General features: G+C 35.8%; 1 protein-coding gene across 8 annotated transcripts in view; it reads right to left on the bottom strand.

Moving 5' to 3' along the window:
• WWP1 (WW domain containing E3 ubiquitin protein ligase 1) overlaps positions 1-21,956 on the bottom strand; it is a 134,241-nt gene that overhangs the window by 74,622 nt on the left and 37,663 nt on the right. For all 8 annotated transcript variants that reach the window (XM_058698468.1, XM_058698472.1, XM_058698470.1 and 5 more), the window contains 2 exons: positions 14,519-14,657; positions 13,771-13,895 (listed from right to left, as the gene is read on the bottom strand). In XM_058698468.1, coding sequence (XP_058554451.1) covers positions 13,771-13,895; positions 14,519-14,657 — 264 coding nt within the window. The remainder of the gene's footprint in view (positions 1-13,770; positions 13,896-14,518; positions 14,658-21,956) is intronic.

The raw sequence follows: 21,956 nt of genomic DNA, 5'->3' as shown, positions 1-21,956 counted from the left end.
CATTACAAAACGGAGATAATGAAGGCATCAAACTAGAAGGGATTATCATAAGGCCCAAATGCAAAAATCACACAGAAAGTTCTTAGCACTATGCTTGACACATCTTGAGTACTCAATAAATAGTAAGTACTATGACAATAATTTTTTTCTTTTTCATAGGAGACCAAATATTTCCTTCCTGTTATTAGGATATCTAGTTCTTATTTAAGCTTGAGGTCATTTTGCTTCAACAGCTATCCCAGAGAAGTATATTAAGTTTTTAGTGATCCCTTTATTATCCAAATTCTTCAGTCTGATTGTCACTGGCTTTCTGCAGCTTTTGAAACCATGGAACATATTTCTTCTTAGATCACATCCTTGATTTTGGTCTTCTCTACATTTAATGAATTTGGGTGTTTTTCCCCATTTATCAAATGTCCAGCATAAGCATAACCAATTATCCAAGTACAGAAAAGACAAAAAAAATACCTGAGATCACTATAATCACAACAGAAATTCTTTGCAAAAAATTTAAGAACTATATAATAAAAGATCTTATAGAATTATACCACTATAAACCTCACCCCACATCACAAAAATATTAATTAAAACAATTAGAGACTAGGAGGAAAACAACAGTATAGGGGGGAAAACCTACAAAAGCATGAATTTCAGCTTTACCTAGATTCTAACAATCTGTAGCTGAAGAAAACTATACTGACTACCATTCTATTTCATTTTTGTCATTACTCTCCATTGAAACTATGCAATGTGGAGATTTAGCTCTTGTTCCTAACATTAGCTTGAGTAGATTCTTAAAAATAACCTCTCAAAATCCCTTTAATGTAGGTCTCTCGATGGTAAATGCTCTCATTTTTTAATCTGTAAATGCCTGGATTCTCATCTTCAAAAGATTTGTTGAGCATACTATTTTATATTGATGATAATCTCAACTCTTTGAAGATATTTTTCTACTATCTTCTATTACTGTTAATTCTGTAATTCTAATTCATAATTTCCATTCAAATGATCTGTTTTTCTCTACAGCTGCTTTTTTTGACTTTGGTGTCATGCATTTCACTTGATGAAAACATGACTTTCTCTTTATCATCTTACTAGGGAGATTATGGACCTAAGAATTTATTTTTCATCAGTATTCAAACAGCCATTATCTCTTAAAATACCTCCTTTACTCCACCTTCCATTGTAGGGGTTAGCAAACTGGTTGCAGGCCAAATCTGGCCTGTTACCTGTTTTTATAAATAGTTTTATTTCAACGGTCATGCTCATTCATTTATAGATCTTCTATAGCTGCTTTCCCACTACAATGGAAGAACTGAATAGGTACACAATAGAGACTGCAAAGCTTGAATATTTACTATCTGGCCATTTACAGAACACATTTATCAACCTCTGCTTATGATGGCTTCTTATAATTTATAATCTTTGATGGTGAGTTCATTCTCTGATATTAGACCAAGGGTAGTCTTTGGGCGTTAGTACAGTCAGGTCTGTTTCTAATGCTGGTAGTGATTCGAGGGCACCCCAAAGAGTCTAGACTACAGGAATCCAACCACAGCTCCCCTATCTTGCTGTGAGCCAAAAGCTTAGTACCTTGAAAACTGCTATCAGCATCATCTACTATTCTAACTCCAATTTGTAAGATTTTGCTTTTTCTTTCTTTATTTGGAAGAAGGGAGGCCTTGAAGATCACTTTGCCTCTTTGCAAAGATCATTAATGCCACAAAAATTTGTTCTATCAGGGACATAACTATGCAGCAGGAAGCTGTTTACAGCATCTAGTCTTTCACAATTCCGAACATGGAAAATTGGGATATAACATCTGAGTCATAAAACTGGGAATAATAATATTTACATCTACATGTACATATATGTATGTTGGCAGGGGGGATGAGAGTATTATGTTAACATATAAACAAACCAACTCAGACATATTCATTTATTCAACATGTAAATGCCTAATGTGTGCCAGATATTATACTGAGAAAGCAGGATAAACCTTGACCAGCCTAAAGTAAACCTACCTACTTATTCCACTTATTTCTTTTAACAGACTTATCACCAGAATTTTTTTGCCGGGTGCGGGTGAGACTCACCTCCCCAACCTAAAACTGCAGTCTCCAAAAGAGCCGAAATTGTGTACATCTAATTTAGTCATGTATCCTCAGTATCTGAAAAAAGGTAGGTACTTAATAAATGTTTAAATTATTATGACAGGACTGTCCTCAGGAAACTTAGAAGGCAGAATCTGATTTTTCTTCCATCCTAGACATTCTTTCTTAGTTTTAATAGGGCAACAGAACAATCGGAGTCTCTGAGAAGCTAGATAATATAACTATATAATTTATCCATCACAGGTTTGTTGAAAAAATACACTCTATCTCTGCAGAAAATAAAGATCTTCAAAAATCTTGTTTTTTAAGGTGTTTCACATATTTAGATTTAACTCAAGAGTCAAATTGAAGCCATTTAAAAAAATTGCCGGGCACCTGGGTGGCTCAGTTAAGTGTCTGACTTCGGCTCAGTTCATGATTTCGTGGTTCTTGAGTTCAAGCCCTGTGTCAGGCTCTGTGCTGACAGCTCAGAGCCTGGAACCTGCCTCAGATTCTGTGTCTCCATCTCTCTCTGCCCCTCTACCACTCGTACTCTGTCTCTCTCTCTCAAGAAAATAAATAAAACATTAAAAAAATTGCTTGCACACTGTATTATCTATTGCTAAGAAACAAATTATCCTGAGGTGCCTGGGTGGCTCAGTCAGTTAAGCGTCCAACTTTGGCTCAGGTCATGATCTCACAGTTCGTTCATGGATTCGAGCCCCACGTTGGGCTCTCTGCTGACAGCTCAGAGCCTGGAGCCCGCTTAGGACTTTATCTCCCTGTCTCTGCCCCTCCCAGCATGCATACTCTCTCTCTTTCTCTCTCAAAAATAAAGATTAAAAAAAGCCACAAATTATCCTAAAGTTTAGTCACTTAAAATAACGATAACCGTTTATTACTGCTCAGTTCCTATGGGATAGAAATTTGGGAGGCACTAGAAAATCCCCTTAAATAATGACTCATATGCATAGCTAACAAGCTGGTGCCGAGAGCTGAGAAGAGGCCTCAGTTCCTCTCCATTTACGTTTTTTATAGGGCTTCTTCAGTCTTCACCTTAGTGACTTGTGAGTATATAATCCAAGAGACAAGAGCAAAAGCTGAAACGTCTTTTAGGACCAAGTCTTTGAGGTCCTGTACCATTATTTCTACCATATTCTGTCACAGACCATCTCTGATTCAATGTGGGAAGGACCACACAAGGTGCAAACACCAGAAGGTAAGAATGCTTGGGACCATTCTGGAGGATGGCCAACATACAGCTATGTATGTTTACAACAATTTTAGAAACAAAATGAGTGTATTAGGTTACAAGTTGTAACAGTCCCAAGAATAACCAGGTGTTCTAAATCCCAAGTCTTTCCATTATATCACACTATGAGTCAATGTGCAATAACTCACAAAGTTCCCATCTCCTATGGTGTAACAAAATTAATTTCAAAATTTACAAAAGAAATAAATAATTACATAATGAAAGTATAAGAAGAAAATAATGGAAATAATAGAGTATAGAAAATATTCTGAACACACACAAAAAAATGGAAGTTGGAAAAACTTTAATGACAGAAAAAATATTAAATGTCTGTAAGTCAAAACCAAGAATAAAAAAGTGGCAAATTATTAGCAGAAAAAAGAGCTCTTATAAATCAGTGAGAAAACAAGGAACAACCAATAAAAAATGTACAGATTATAAGATAATCAGACACAAATGATAAAATATGGATGATCAATAAATATGTGAGTTTTTCAATTATTAAAGAAAGCTTTGATAAGAATAGCATTCATTTTTTAAATCTATTAGTATGGCAAATATTTCCAAATGGGCACTCTCATATACTTTGTTGTGTGTACAAATTAGCATAATATTTCAGGAAGGCAAGTGAGACAGCTATGCATAGCTGGAGGCTTCAAACTGCTCATTCCCTCTCACCTAGTAATTTCAATCATAAAAATCTTTCTAGAAGAATATAAATATGGTTATATCACTAGGTATGAGAATACTATTTGTTCAAAACCTTGTTTTAATATATCTTAGTCTGCACTGATACTAAGGGAGTTTTAAAGAAGAGAACTTGAGACTTAGTAAACTAAACAAATTAGTATTAGCTAAGTATATAAGACTAAAGCAAATTTTTAACTAATATTATATTTGACTTATGCTCTGTCCTCTATCATAAGTGGCACATTTCTCTACTGTGTTTCCCTACCATTTGATATAAGGAAATAATTTTCAAATTATTTGATTATTGTAAAACATTTGTGACATAATTCAATTTAAAGTGAACTTAATGGATTTCTAAATGCTTTCCTCAACAAAAGCAAAGTTCTTAGTTCTACTAATACCATAAAAAAACTCAGTGTGGTCCCCAGTGTTTGAGTAGCAGCCATCTCACTCCTCTTTTGGGTGTTTAAAGTAGCTCTGTCAGTCTCAAAATTGAAATACAAAATATAGACTCTATACAAAGAGTCTATACACACTCTGATGTATATACTTTTCACCCATGGTGCACAAAGATTCTTTCCTTAAACCAACTCTAGTCAAGTTCCTCTGAGCCATCTTCTCAAGTAGGGCTCAACTCTGGCCTATAAAAACTCCAAACAGCACAAATGATCTCATCCACCACCTCTTCTGCAAATTAAAAAAACTTGAATACACACTATGTTGGTTGTAACAACTCAGGAATGACCATGGCCCCACTTAAAGTGTCTGCCTGAGAAAGCTCAGGGCTGCTTAAAGAATTTACTGTTTGTTCCAGTACACCTGTAGACAATTTACAATGGTAAATCCTTCCTCTGTCTCTTTGAGATGTAGGGTTGACCTTTGAACAAAGCAGGGTTTAAGGGTGCTGACTCCCAGTGCGGTTGAAAATCCACCTAGAATTTTTGACTCTCCCCAAATTTAACTATTAGTAGCCTACTGATAACCAGAAGCCTTACTGATAACAGAAACAGTCAGCTAACACATATTTAAAATGATATATGTATTATATACTGTATTCTTACTGTAAAGTAAGCTAGGAAGAAAGAAAAATATTACTAAGAAAATCATAAGGAAGAGAAAACAGCATCCAAATCTGTGTTGTTCAAAGGTCAACTGTATATGTCATCTCCTATAACTCAGGAGTGTCTTTGTTAAAGACCTGAAAGCCACTCTTATGAAATGTAATCATCAGGAAGGACAGGGCCTAGGACTCACAGTCCAAGTGGGAGAACAGAATTCTAACTAGTAGAGAAAACTGGCCTAATCACATTTACACCAATCAACACTTCATAATTTTTCACTTCTCTGACTCTACTTAGCTTCCACCCACCTCTCTACTCCCTCATTCTCCATTTGAAATGCCCAGTTACTTCTGTACAAAAAGGAGTTCGGATTAAACTGAACCTTCTTCCTTACTGCAATAGCATCTTACTGATTAAAATCTGTCCTTACCACTTTAACTAGTATTAGGCGTGTTTATCTTTGATAATAGAGGGATTTTTCCTTTGCGATTTAAGAAATAGTGGAATTGATAGAAAGAAATACATCTCAGATATCAGTATCCACGGCTGGTAATATACCACATATCTCTGCAGAGCCAACGAAATAATTTCCAAAATTCAGAATGGCATTCTGGTGATCTGAACACATAACTAAAGGTTGGAGGGCAAATGAGGCTTAAATCCACAAAAGCACTGAAACAATATTTCAGAGGATCACATGAGCAAAAACTCTGGACACCATCCAACTAGCTTACAACAAGAAAAAAATGAAGGTTAAGAACTGCAAGGCTCACTGGGATATAAATGTGAAGTGAAAGACTTTACCTAGTAAGCCACAGTTAGATTAGGGAAGGGGGCGGAGAGGAGATGATTTTATGTTGTTAGTTGTGGGTTTTATTTAAGGCTATAACAACTCATATTACACCATGAAAGCTGAAAAAGTAATTATCTTCATAACTGGGAAAAATACCTATTCAAATGAATGAAGCCTCCACCCTTAACTAAAACATATGAGGAAAAGGGATAGTAAAAACATGAATTTATGAGAAGAAAATGTCAAGGCCTTGAGAACAGGAAGAAATTAGACTTATAAATTTCAAGAGGGATAATGTCCAAGTGCCAAGCCAACAGGCTAAATCAAGGGCACTAAAGAATGTGATCAATTATGAGTGTACTTTTAAATCCTACAAAGCCATCTTAATTTTAGAACATTAACTCTCCATTATTCTAATTAAAAATAAAAAATAATGATCAGAAAACCTGTGTTCTAGTCAAAACTCTGCTATTACTTCTGTTCTTGAGCAAGCCACTTACCTTAAAAGTTATTTAATAAATGAGTCATTGGGATTACAGGACTCACAGGTTTCTTCTACCTTTAAAACATGATTCACAAGCTTTAATTTTAAAAATTAATTTACTTTTTGTTGTAGGCTGAGTTATTTCCCCCTACCCCCAAATTCAAATGTTTAAGTCCTAATCCCTGGTACCTCAGAAGTGACTCTATTTGGAAATAGCATCTTTAAATAAAGGTAATTCAATTAAAATGATATTACTAGGGTGCTCTTCATCCAATAATGACTGATGCCTTTGTAAAAGGAGAAAACCTGGATACAGACACGTGCACAGAGGGAAGACCATATGATTATAAAAAGATGGCCATCTATAAGCCAAAAAGAGAGGAGTCCCCAGAAGAAACTAACCTTGTTGACACCTTGATTTCAGCCTTCTAGCTGCCAGAATTGTGAGAGAAAACACATTTCTGGTCTTTAAGACATCCAGTCTTTATTATTTGGGTATGGCAGCCCTGGTAAACTAATACACCTTTAAGTTATTAAAAAAAAAAAAAAATAGATTGCCTAGAGTCTACAGGATGCTGCTACTAGCATTTCTGAATCCATCAACTTCAGAAATGTATGAATGTTTACAAAATTTTATTTTTCCTCTGAGCATACTCTGCTCAATTAAATTACAAGAGATAACTTCAAATTTATACCATTTATAAAAGTTTCCTTTCAAAGAATGTTGAACATTACAGCCTTCCTACAAAGTCATTTTGGCAGATAAATATAATAATCTTTGTGGGGAGGAAAATTATAATCTTTATATGAAGGTTCAATACAGTCTAATATAATAAAATTGGAAAGTATCTAGACAGCAAGGATAGAAGTGTGGTTAAATAAATTATAGTATGTGATAAAATATAGAATTACTACATTAGCTTACAAAGAATACCACTGAATGATACAGGGAAAAACACATAACATTAAGAGAGCTACGCAGAATGCAAAACTGAATACAATCCCAATTCTTTTTTTTTTTTTTTTTTTTTTTAATTTTTTTTTTTTCAACGTTTTTTATTTATTTTTGGGACAGAGAGAGACAGAGCATGAACGGGGGAGGGGCAGAGACAGAGGGAGACACAGAATCGGAAACAGGCTCCAGGCTCCGAGCCATCAGCCCAGAGCCCGACGCGGGGCTCGAACTCACAGACCGCGAGATCGTGACCTGGCCGAAGTCGGACGCTCAACCGACTGCGCCACCCAGGCGCCCCAATCCCAATTCTTATACACACACAAACAAAATTCACCAATTTTTAGTCATTATTATCTCTGGGTTGTGAGTTAAGAGAAATGATCATGTGCACTAAAAAAGAGGTGCTATGCATGACCATACACAAAATCATTCCTTCAAGTTTAGGAGAGGAGCTGTTTTGCCTAATTCATAGAAAAAAAGAAAGTCAAGCACAATGAGGAGACAGAAGAATATGCTCCAAACAAAACAAGACAAAACCTCAGAAAAAGAACTAAATGAAATAGAGACAACCAATCCACCTGATAAAGAACTGAAAGTAAGGGTCATAAAGATGCTCACTGGACTGGAGAGCAATGTGGATGAACTTAGTGACAATTTCAACAAAGACAGAAAATATAAAACTGAACTGGGGCACCTGGGCGGCTTAGTCCGTTAAGAGTCCGACTTCAGCTCAGGTTGTGAACTCGCAGTTCGTGAGTTTGAGCCCCACGTCAGGCTCTATGCTGATGGCTCATAGCCGTCTGGAGACTGCTTCAGATTTGTGTCTCCCTCTCTCTCTATTCCTCCCCAGCTCCCACTATGTCACTCTCTCTCTCAAAAATAAATATCTAAAAAAATTAAAAACAACAACAACAAAAAAGAAAATATAAAACAGAACTAATCTGGGTTGAAGAATACAAAAACAAAAATGAAAAATACACTAGAGGGAATAAACAGATTAGACAATGAAGAAAAACTCAGTGATCTGGAAGGAAGGGTAACAGCACCCAGGCTGAACAAAAAGAAAACTGAAATTTTTAAAATTGAGGATAAGCTATGGGATCTCTTGGACAAAATCAAGCAATCATTTACATTATATAGGTTCCAGAAGGAAAAGAGAGAAAGGGACAGTTTTCTGTCCCTGTTATTTGAGAAATAACAGCTGAAAACTTCCCCAACCTGGAGAAGGAAATAGACATCATGGTTTCAGGAAACACAGAGGGTTCTAAACAAGATGACCCGAGGGGATCCATGCCACAACACATAAAAATTAACATATCAGGGGTGCCTGGGTGGCTTAGTTGGTTAAGCGTCCAATTTCAGCTCAGGTCATGATCTCACGGTTCACAACTTTGAGCCCTACATCGGGCTCTGTGCTGACAGCTCAGAGCCTGGAGCCTGCTTCCGATTCTGTGTCTCCCTCTCTCCCTGCCCCTCCCATGCTCATGCTCTGTCTCTCTGTGTCTCTCAATATTAAATAAACGTTAAAAAATAAAAAATAAAAATTATATGCCAACAAATTGGATAACCTAGAAGAAATGGATAAATCCTAGAAATATATGATATTCCAAAGTGAATAAGGAAAAAAACAGAAAATCAGAACAGACCAATTACTAGTAACGAAATTGGGGGAAAAATTCCCAAAAAACAAAGAACCAGATGGATTCATAGAACTCTACCAAACACTTAAAGAAGAGTTAATACCTGTTTTCCTCAGACTATTCCAAAAAATAGAAGAGGAGGGAAAACTTACAAATACATTCAACAAGGCCAAAATTACTCTGATACCAAAACCAAAGACACTACAAAAAAAGAAAACTACAGGCCAATATTCCTGATGAACACAAATGCAAAACGCCTCAACAAAATTTTAGCAAACTGTATTCAACAATACATTAAAAGGATCATTGACCACAATCAAGTGGGATTTATCCTGGGGATGTAGGGATGGTTCAATATTCACAAATCAATGTGATACACCACATTAACAAAATCAAAGATAAAAACCATATGATCATCTCAATAGACGCAGAAAAGGCTTATGACAACGTTCAATATACATTCATAATAAAAATTAAACAAAGTGGGTTTACAGGGAATGTAATAAAGGCCATATACGAAAACCCCACACCTAATAATATCATACTCACTGTAAAAACTGAGAGCTTTTCCTCTAAGATCAGGAACAAGACAAGGATGTTCACTCTTGCCACTGTTATTCAACATAGTATTTAAAATCCTTGGTAAAGCAATCAAACAAGAAAAAGAAGAGAAGATATCCAAAATGGCAAGAAAAAAGTCAAACTGTCACTATTTGGAGGTGACATGATACCACACACAGAAAACCCTAAGGACTCCACCAAAAATCTATCAGAACTAATAGATGAATGCAGTAAACTTTCAGGATACAAAATTAACATACAGAAATCTGTTACATTTCTATACACTAATAGTGAAGTAGGGGAAAGAGACATTAACAAAACAATTCTGGGGCAACAGCGTGGCTCAGTAGGTTAAGCATCTGACTTTGGCTCAGGTCATAATCTCATAGCCAATGGGTTCAAGCCCCATGTTGGGCTCTGTGCTGACAGCATGGAGCCTGGGGCCTACTTCGGTTTCTGTCTGTCTCTCTCTCTCTCTCTCTTTCTGTCTCTCCCGGCTCGTGCGCTCTCTCTCTCAAAATAAATAAACATTAAAAAAATTTTTAAGTAAATAAATTTTTTTTACAAAATTAAGAAAAAAAGAAAACAATTCCATTTATAATTATACCAAAAGAATAAAATATCTAGGAATAAACTTAACCAAGGAGGTAAAAGACTGATATTGTGAAAATTATAAAATACTAATGAGCAAATTGAAGATGACAGAAATGGAAAGACATTACCATATTCATCGGTTGGAAGAATACTGTTAAAATGTCCATACTACCCAAAGCAATCTGCAGATTTAATGCAATCCCTATCAAAATATCAATAGTATTTTCCACAGACCTAAAACAAATTGTCCTAAAATTTGTATGGAACTACAAAAGAGCCCAAACAGCCAAAGCAATCTTGAAAAAGAACAAAGCTTGGAGGTATCATAATCACAGACTTCCAAGATATACTACAAGGCAATAAAAATCAAACAGTATGGTTCTGGCACAAAAATAGACACATAGATTAATGGAACAGAATACAGAGCCAAGAAATAAACCCACACTTATATGGTTTTTCTATGACCAAGGAGGCAAGAATTCACAGGGGGAAAGACAGTCTGTTCAATAAATGGTACTGGAAGAACTGGCTAACTACATGCAAAAAAATGAAACTGAACCCCTTTCTTAAACCACACACATAAACTCAAAATGAATTAAAGACCCAAATGTGACATCTGAAATCATAAATTCCCAGAAGAAAATAAAGGGAGTAATCTCTTTGACACTGGCCTTAGCAACATTTTTCTAGAAAGGTCTCCTCAGGCAAGGGAAGCAAAAGCAAAAGTAAACTATTGGGACCACACCAAACGAAAAACCTTTTGCACAACAAAGGAAACCATCAACAAAACAAAAAGGGAACTAGTAAATGGGAGGAGATATTTGCAAATGATCTATCCAATAAGGGACTGATAAAAAAAAAATAAATAAATAAAAACAAAAACAAAAAACTTCTACAACACCAAAAAACCCCAAATAATCTGATTTAAAATGGGTAGAGGGGAGCCTGGGTGGCTTACTTAAGTGTCCAACTCTTGGTTTCAGCTCAGGTCAAGATCTCAGTTTGTGAGGCCCATGTCGGGGCTTTGAGATGGCAGCAAAGTCTGCTTCGGATTTTCTTTCTCTCTGCCCCTCCCTGGCCTGTTCTATTTCTCTCAAAATAAATAAACATTTAAAATGGGCAGAGGATCTAAACAGACATCTTTCTAAAGAAAACGTACAGATAGCCAACAGACATGTAAAGATGCTCAACATCACTAATCATCAGGGAAATACAAAGCAAAACCACAATGAGGTATCACCTCACACCTGTCAGAATGTGGAAATAACAAGAAATAACAAGTATTGGGGAGAATGTGGAGAATGTATTGTTGTGGGAATGTGCACTGTTGTGGGACTATAAATTGATGCAGCCACTGTGGAAAACAGTATGGAGGTTTGTCAAAACATTAAAAATAGAAATACCATATGATCCAGTAATTCTACTACTGGGTATTTACCCAAAGAAAACGAAAACACTGACTCGAAGAGATACATGCATCCCTATGTTTACTGCAGCATTATTTGCAACTGCCAAGATATGGAAGAACCCATGTCTATCAATAGATGAATGGATAAAAAAGATGTGGGGGCACCTGTGTGGCTCAGTCAGCTAAGTGTCCAACTCTTGATTCGGACTCAGGTCATGATCTCAGTTTGTGAGTTCAACCCTGCGTCAGGCTAACAGTGTGGGGACTGCTTGGAATTCTGTCTCTCCCTCTATCTCAGTCCTTCCTCCCAAAATAAATAAAACTTAAAAAAAAAAAAAGTTAAAAAAAAATCAAACGATGTGGAGTGTGTGTGTGTATATATGTATATACGTGTGTATATATGTACGTATATACATATATATGTGTATATGTATCTATACACACACACACACACACACACACACAGAGGGATATTACTCAACCCTAAAAAAGAACGAGATCTTGCCATCTGCGACAACATGGACAGACCTAGAGGCTAAGTGAAACAAGTCAGAGAAAGACAAATAACATATGATTTCACTTACATGTGGAGAAAATAGACACACAAATACAGAGAACAAACTGATGGTGGCCAGAGGGGAAGGATGGAGGATGGACAAAAATGGGTGAAGAAGTGGGAGACATAGGCTCCAGGTTATGGAATAAGTCACAAGCATACAAGGTACAGCATGGGGAATATAGTCAGTGGTGTTATAATGGCTTTGTATGGTAACCGTGGCTACACTTGTGGTGAGCACAGCCTAAATATAGAGTTGTTAAATCACTATGTTGTATATCTGAAACTAATGTAGCATTGTACATCAAGTATACTCAAAAAAAAAAAAAAAAAAAGTCTCATGCAAAACTTAATCAAATGCAGAAAGAGCTAATATAAATTGGCAAAACCAAACATAATTCTGAAATAACAGAAGTTAACTGAGGTATTATATATTTACACCAATAATGCCATATAGCCAAGAAAAAAAGCACAAATCCAGCCACCATCAGACCAGGCAGGGTATTATATGCTTAAAAGACCTACTACTTATTTCTATAACCAAGAGAGAATTGCATGACCAAAAGCCATGGCATAGCAGGGAATTAAACTTTCATTGCTTCAAAAGAGTATTTTTTTAAAACATCTGTACACATAAAAATTGGTAAGGCTTTTACATTTTCTTGACTCCTAACTCCTATGTCCAAAAACTACATCAAACACAGATTTTTAGGTTGTATGTGGATTTTTGTTAAAAACAGAAAAAAACTTTAAAAAATCAACTCATTATTTAAAACATTAGCATTTTAGCCTGTAACTCAGCACATCTTTTGGAAATGAGAAAATTTCTAAAGAAATAAAGGAGTGCACAGGAAGATTTACATATCTGAACAGGGGCACTGGTTTGAGTGAACTATTAGGAACTGCCTAAATGTTAAATAATAAGGGATAAGTTAAATCATAAACCAGACTCTTTGGACCACCCAATATTTTGAGATTTTGCTAAAAGAAATGAACTCTTATCCCAGAATTATGAACATAAGGATACCCCAAAATTTTTGCATGCAATGAAGGAGATTTACAAATAACTGAAGCTTAAACCACCTTACCCAGGCTAGAAATATTTAGTATCATGTAAACATTATGTTCATATTACATTGTTAAATGAAAAAAGCAGGGGATAAACCAGTAGATGCAAAAAAAGAAATATGTATCTATGAACAGTAAAAAGACAAGAGACCAAGTTATTAGGAGTGGTTATCCTCAGATAGAATTACAGATATTTTATATTCCTCTATGATTTTGTATATTCTCTGTATTTCCTATAATGAACTAGTTATATAATAAGAAAATGTGAGTAAGAATTTATCCTGTACAAATTACTAACAAAGTTAGCAATAGGCTCAAATTATGATCATTTTGTCAAGTTTTAAAGTATGTAATAAGAAAATAATAAATCACTGATGATCACTGATAACAGGGTACTCACGGATAACTAAGATCATCCTGTAAATCTGCTAGATGGAGAAAGGTCAGAGTACTTCCTACTTCATGTAATACCACAAACTTAAAAGCAATCACAGGCAATAACTAAAAGTTCTCTTTTGTAAATACAAAACTATTTTTTGCTGCTGGACTTCAGGATACTTTGTAAAGAGTCTAAAATAAATTTTTAAAGAAACAAAGATCAGAACAAAAACTTACATTTTCTATTGTGTATTAACAGAGCTTGTTTCAGATCTATGGTTGCTCTTCCTAATAAAGCATCTGCCTTTAAAGTATAATGACTCCAAACTCGAAATTCCAATGTAGTCTGTGGGGTCACATTTCTGTATGGGTAAAATTATAACAAAAATACAGGAGTATACATTTACTTCAATAATTTTTAAAAAGCCATGAATTCAGTTTGAGAAAAAATACTGTATGAAACAGTAAACTATCTGAATTATGAATAAAAATAATGATTTGCTTTCACGTATATTAGAACTTCAGTAACTAAGAATTTTTATAATTAGCAAACCAAAATAGCAGCAATAGATCAAGAGTCCTGTTGAGATTTCACAATAACACTATTTCTATTTGAACAAATTCCTAAAGATTTAAGACAACTGATGGCATTATTTTTTAACACTTCTACTATGCCAACATTATGTTTCAAATGACAAAATTAAGGATAACTGATTTTTTACACTATTTTTACAAGACAGTAACAGAAAATATGGGTATATGGAATAATTCAGTTAATAAAGCAAAAAGCAAGAATTATTATACTTCCTCTCTAAAGAAAATAAAATTAACCAAAAGTCTCATCATACTTAAAATTGTATATTCACACTAGAAAATTGCACTCCTACTTTGAAGTCATCCTACAACTACAACAACAAAATCACAAAAGATTTTCAAGCATACTTTCCCTTTTGGAAATTTTGCATTCTCTATACAAGGTACTTACACGGTTAGTTGTTCATCCCATTTTGGATTAGAAGAACTACTGGATTTTGCTGTTTTCTTAATTTCTCCATCTACAACTACTTCTGTATATATTGCTGTTCCAAACCAGTTCTTTTTTCTTTTTAGTTTGGCACTAGAAACTAACAGAAACATGATAATCAGTAGTGAATACATGTAAACAAATAGTATTTTGTAGTAATAAATCAATAAAAACGGAACTGTGCTTCTTAAGCAACTTAAACTCTTTTCCTTGGAGAATGAAGAAACAATACAAAAGGGCTATTATTGATAATGCCCAAGAATCATTTGAATTCTTGACAGTTTTACAGAAATAAAATTCACATACCATATAATTCACCCATTTAATCTGTATAATTCAATGGTTTTTTAATTTTTTTATTTTTTTACATTTATTCATTTTTGAGAGACAGAGAGAGACAGCACAAGCGGGGGAAGGGGCAGAGAGAGAGGGAGACAGAATCTGAAGCACCTTCAGCCTCCGAACTGTCAGCACAGAGCCCGACGCGGGGCTCAAACTCACAAACCGCAAGATCATGACCTGAGCCAGTCAGATGCTTAACTGACTGAGCCACCCAGGCGCCCCTATAATTCAATGGTTTTAATATATTCACAGTTGTGCAACCATCACCATAAGCAAATTAAAAACATATTCATCACCCCAAAAAGAAACCCCACATAGTCACCCTATTTCCTCCCAGTCCCTCCCCCTTGGCCCTAGGCAACTACCAATTACTCTCCATTTCTATAGATTTGCCTATTCTGGACATTTCACAGAAATGGATTCATATAACATATGGTTTTTTGTGACTGTCTTCTTTCACACTTAGCATGCTTTCAAGGTTCATCCATGTTGTAGCATGTATCAGTACTTCATTCCTTTTATTGACAAATAATATTCCACTGTACAGGTATCCTTTTTATCTGCCCATTCATCAGTTGATAGAGATCTGGGTTGTTTCTACTGGGTTGTTGGGTTGTTGTCTATTGTGCATAACACTACTATAAACATTCATGCACAAGTTTTTGTGTGGACATATGTTTTCATTTCTCTTGGCATACACCTAGGAGTGGAACTACTGGGTCATGTGATAACTCTGTTGAATAATGCCAGATTGTTTTCCAAAGCAGTTGTACCATTTTACATCCCCACCAGCAGGATATAAGGGTTCCAATTTCTCCACATCCTTGCCAACCATTTGAATTTAATAATGAACTGCATCAAGCATCAAGAGAAAGGTAAGTATCTTCAGATTCAACATAACTATTAACCTGTGCACTACAGGTAGTGTTTCATACTTGCCTAATGAAAATTATATGAACTTGGGCAATATTTAAAAAAATGCTTTATCCAGTTTTTTGTTTTCAAAAAAAGGGAAGTATTTGCTTTTTCAAATAAAAACATTAATATCAAAATATCATTTGAAAAATTAGCCATAACCCTTCACAGAAAGTGAATTTTATATCAAATTGACCTGATTTGGAGGAAGACCTATTTAATTGAAGCTAAGCAATTAATTTTAAATAATTTTTACAACTACTAATTCAAATAAGGAGTATGTATTTTCAGCACAAACTACGACTGCCAGCAGTAATAACAACTTATCAAGATCACCTCTATCATCTACTACCTATGAATACATGGGTCTGAGATGAGAAAGTGGAACACTTCCTCCATGCCGTATCTGTATCACATGTTAAGGATAGGAACATAAGCTAATGCCTTCCATTCTACTGTGAGAAAATAGTAACAAACAGTCACACAAATAAATCACTGAAATACAAAGTGATAAATACTGCCACAAGTATTTGAAATATAGTATATCTTTAATTAATATCTGAAGTAAAGCAAGAGAGACTCAAAGAAATACTATAAGTACTGGTAACATAAAAACAATCAGTGTTCAATGGTATGCCTGAAGTGCTATTATCAGGGTCTTGGCAAAACTCATTCCCATCCTTCTGTTGCAAATTGCTCTAAGTTCAACACCACTGTAGTGACATAGAAGGCACAGACATCTCTCTCTCAAAAAGTCCCCCACCCAAGATTCTTCACTCCAAATTGAAGAGTGATTTCCTCAAAATAAGCAGGGCTTATCAATACACTAGAAGGGGAAGGCAATACTGCATGGTGTTAAAAGCAAAAGGTGTCTTTTCAACAAATGGTGTTGGCACAATTGGACATCCACATGCAAAAATATTAATGCAAGCACAAACCTAACATCCTCCATAAAAATTAACTCAAAATGTATCACAGACCTAAATAAAACATAAAACCATAAAACTCTTTAGAAGATAAGAAAATCTACATGACCTTGGGTATAGTGATGCTTTCTTAAATACAACACCAAAGGCATGATCCATGAAAGAAACAACTGATAAGTTGTACTTCATTAATATTAAAAACTTCTGCTCTGCAAAAGACAATGTCAAGAGAATAAGAAGACATACCACAGAATGAGAGAAAATATATGCAAAAGACACATCTGATAAAGAACTATTGTCCAAAATATATACAGGACTCTTAAAACTCAACAATAAGAAAACAACCTTATTTTTAAAAAATGGGCCAAAGACCTTAACAGCACTTTACCAAATAAGTATGTGGACAGCATGTAAGCATATGAAAAGCTGTTTAAAATGTTATCTGAAAAAAACAAATTTAAGCAACCATGAGATACCACTACACATACATATTAGAACAGCCAAACTCTGGAACACCAGCAACACTAAATGTTGCGGAGGATGTGGAGGAACAGGAACTCTTACTCATTGCTGGTGGGAATGCAAAATGGTACAGCCACTTTGAAAAACAGTTTGTTGGTTTCTTATAAAATAGACACAGGCTTACCATATGAGCCAGGAATTGTACTCCTTGGTATTTATCCAAAGGAGGTGAAAAGTTGTATCTACACAAAAAACCACACATGGATATTTACAGCAGTTTTATTCATAACTGCCAAAACTTAGAAGCAACCAAGATGTCCTTCAGTAGGTGAATGAACAAACTGTAGTATACCCAGAAAATGGAATATTATGCAGCACTAAAAAGAAATAAGCTATCAAGCCACAGAAAAACCTAGAGAAAACTTAAATGCATATTTAAGTTTTATTTAGTTTTACCAAATGAAAAATGTCAATCTGAAAAGGCTATATACTGCATAATTCTAACTATACAACATTCCAGGAAAGACAGTAAAAAGATCAGTAGTTGCCAGGGCTTGGGGAATGGGTGAGGAATGAATAGATGGAGCACAGAAGAATTTTAGGGCAGTGAAAACACTTTATGTTACTATAAAGATGGATACAGGTCATTATACAATTGTCCAAACCTGCAGAAGGTATAACACCAAGAATGAGCCTTAAAGTAAACTATGCACTTTGAGTGACTATGATGTGTGAAAGTAGGTTCATCAATTGTAATGAATGCCCCACTCTGGTGAATGATTATTAATGGAGGAGGCTGTGCATGTGTAGGATCAGAGGTATATGGGAAATCTCTGTACCTTCCTCTCAATTTTGCTGTGAACCTAAAACTGCTTTTAAAAAAAATAAGTCATATGTGGACACATCTGGGTTCATATTTTAACTCTGCCACTTACTAGATATCTGACCTTAAGTAAATCAATTAACCTCTCTGACCCTCAATTTTCTCATTTGAAAAATAGGGGAACAATAGTATCTGATTCTTAGGATTGGTGAAGAAAAGCCTGCAAGTACAATTATTATAAATGCATGCCTGGCAACCACTTATGGCAACTATTACTCTATCATTATTATTATTCATATTTACTGTATAGAATTAACTCTCTGAGTTAATTACAGATACATTCAAAATCTATCCATTTTACACCTTTTATTGGCAAAGTCTTCAATAATACTAGGTGCTAGCAAGGTAAAAAAAAGTGATTTTTAAAAGATACAATTTGGGCAAAAATTTAATATAAATAACTAAAATGCTATGATTTTAAGTAACTAAAAAATAACCTTGTTAATTCAAGTAAGATTCTAATTAGTGAATTACATATTTTTCCATTTAATAAGTTTCCTTTGGTGTTACACACAAAACGTCCTCTCTTCTAAGATTACATAAATACTGAAAATCTATCAGAAAGAGTCCGTATGCGTGTATCTAAAGAGACAACATTTAAGAGACCCACTCATAATAATAACACCTCAAGACCCAGTGCTCATATCATCCTCAACGGGGAAAAAATGAGAGCTTTTCAAGAACAAGGTCAGGAACAAGACAGGGAGGTCCACTCTCGCCACTGTTATTCAACACAGTATTAGAAGTCTTAGCCTCAGCAGTCAGACAACACAAAGAAATAAAAGGCATCCAAATCGGCCAGCAGGAGGTTAAACTTTCACTCTCTGCATATGACACGATACTCTAAGGAAAACCCAAGATTCCACCAAAAAACTGCCAGAACTGATCCGTGAATTCAGCAAAGTCGCAGAATATAAAATCAATGCACAGAAATCGGTTGCATTCCTATACACCAAAAATGAAGCAACAGAAAGAGAAATCAAGGGATCAATTCCTTGCACCAAAAACCATAAAATACCTAGGATAAATCTAACTAAAGAGGCGAAAAATCTATACACTGAAAACTACAGAAAGCTTATGAAAGAAATTGAAGAAGACACAAAAAAATGGAAAAACATTCCATGCTCATGGATAGGAAGAACAAGTATTGTTAAAATGTCAATACTACCCAAAGCAATCTACAAATTCAATGTAATACCTATCAAAATAACACCAGCATTCTTTAAGGAGCTAGAGCAAACAATCCTAAAATTTGTATGGAACCAGAAAGACCCCGGATAGCCAAAGCAATATTTAAAAAGAAAACCAAAGCAGGAGGCATCACAATCCGGGACTTCAAGATGTATTACAAAGCTGTAATCATCAAGATAGTATGGTACTGGCACAAGAACAGACACTCAGATCAATGGAACAGAATAGAGAACCCAGAAATGGACCCACAGACCTATGGCCAGCTAATCTTTGACAAAGCGGGAAAGAATATCCAATGGAATAAAGACAGTCTCTTCAGCAAGTGGTGCTGGGAAAACTGGACAGCGACATGCAGAGAAATGAACCTGGACCACTTTCTTACACTATACACAAAAAACTAAACTCAAAATGGATGAAAGACCTAAACGTAAGACAGGAAGCCATCAAAATCCTCGAGGAGAAAGCAGGCAAAAACCTCTTTGATCTTGGTCGCAGCAGCTTCTTACTCAACATGTCTCCAGAGGCAAGGGAAACGAAAGCAAAAATGAACTACCGGGACCTCATCAAAATAAAAAGCTTCTGCACAGCAAAGGAAACAATCAGCAAAACTAAAAGGCAACCAACAGAATGGGAGAAGATATTTGCAAACGACATATCAGATAAAGTTAGTAACCAAAATATATAAAGAACTTACCAAACTCAACACCCCCAAAATAAATAATCCAGTGAAGAGATGCGCAAAAGACATGAATAGACACTTCTTCATAGACAACATCCAGATGGATAACTGACACATGAAAAAATACTCAACATCACTCATCATCAGGGGAATACAAATCAAAACCACAATGAGGGGCGCCTGGGTGGCACAGTCGGTTAAGCGTCCGACTTCAGCCAGGTCACGATCTCGCGGTCCGTGAGTTCGAGCCCCGCGTCGGGCTCTGGGCTGATGGCTCGGAGCCTGGAGCCCGTTTCCGATTCTGTGTCTCCCTCTCTCTGCCCCTCCCCCGTTCATGCTCTGTCTCTCTCTGTCCCAAAAATAAAAAAAAAAAAAAAAAAAAAAAAAGTTGGAAAAAAAAAACCACAATGAGATTCCACCTTACACCTGTCAGAATGGCTAACGTTAACAACTCAGGCAACAACAGATGTTGACGAGGATGTGGAGAAAGAGGATCTCTTTTGCACTGCTGGTGGAAATGCAAACTGATGCAGCCACTCTGGAAAACAGGATGGAGGTTCCTCAAAAAGTTAAAAATAGAACTACCCTATGACCCAGCAATTGCACTACTAGGTATTTACCCAAGGGATACAGGTATGCTGTTTCAAAGGGGCACATGCACCCAGTGTTTATACACTATCAACAATACCCAAAGTATGGAAAGAGCCCAAATGTCCATCGATGGATGAATGGATAAAGAAGATGTGGTGTGTGTGTGTGTGTGTGTGTGTGTATATACACACACACACACACACACACACACACACACACACACACACACATGTATACATATGGTAGAGTATTAGTCAGCAATAAAAATGAATGAAATCTTGCCATTTGCACCTACATGGATGGAACTAGAAGGTATTAAGCTAAGCGAATTAGAGAAAGACAAATATCATATGACTTCACTCATATGAGTACTTTAAGATACAAAACAGATGAACCTAAGGAAAGGGAAGCAAAAATAATATAAAAACAGGGAGGACGACAAAACATAAAAGGCTCTTAAATATGGAGAACAAACAGAGGGTTACTGGAGGGGGTGGGAGGGGGATGGGCTAAGTGGGTAAGGGGCATTAAGGAATCTACTCCTGAAATCATTGTTGCACTATATGCTAACTAATTTGGATGTAAATTAAAAAAATAAATTAAAAATACCCCAAGAAATAAATTAAATAAAAACAGGAAAAAAATAATAATGCCTACCCACCCCCCCCAAATCTAGTAATAAATAAATGTAGAGGATCTGCATGAAGATAACTATGAAACCTCACAGATAGACATAAAAGACTTGATGGGAATGACATGATATATTCCTGGATTTGGCAGTTTTAACAATGAAAGATTTCAATTATCTCTAATTTAATACATTATTATTTATTTTTAATGTTTATTTATTTTTGAGAGAGAGACAGACTGGGAGCAGGGGAGGGGGAGAGAGGGAAGGGAGACACAGAATCTGAAACAAGCTCCAGGTTCTGAGCTGTCAGCACAGAGCCTGATGCAGGGCTCAAACTCATGAGTTGTGAGATTGTGACCTGAGCCGAAGATGGACGCTTAACTGACTGAGCCACCCAGGGACCCTTAATACGTTATTTTTAAATGATCTAAATGAAAACATTAATATTGGTTTTGAGGGAGTTTTGGGACGGCATGGCAGCAGAGGAAAAGGGAAGGCACGACTCAAAAATTCAAATGAAAGGTTAAAAAAAAAAAGAGAATGGTGCAGATATATTTTAAAATACCAAGTAATAAAACTTCTCTCAATATATTTTGTAAAGTACTACAAAATGAAAATTAAAGGGGCGCCTGGGTGGCTCAGTCGGTTAAGCGTCCAACTTCGCTCAGGTCATGATCTCGCGGTTCGTGAGTTCAAGCCCCGCGTCAGGCTCTGTGCTGACAGCTCAGAGCCTGGAGCCTGTTTCAGATTCTGTGTCTCCCTCTCTCTCTCTGACTCTC

Source organism: Neofelis nebulosa, chromosome 14 (assembly GCF_028018385.1).
Source record: "Neofelis nebulosa isolate mNeoNeb1 chromosome 14, mNeoNeb1.pri, whole genome shotgun sequence".
Classification (NCBI taxonomy): domain Eukaryota; kingdom Metazoa; phylum Chordata; class Mammalia; order Carnivora; family Felidae; genus Neofelis; species Neofelis nebulosa.
Note: the sequence above shows the minus strand (reverse complement) of the source record. Positions and strands in the feature narration are given on the sequence as shown.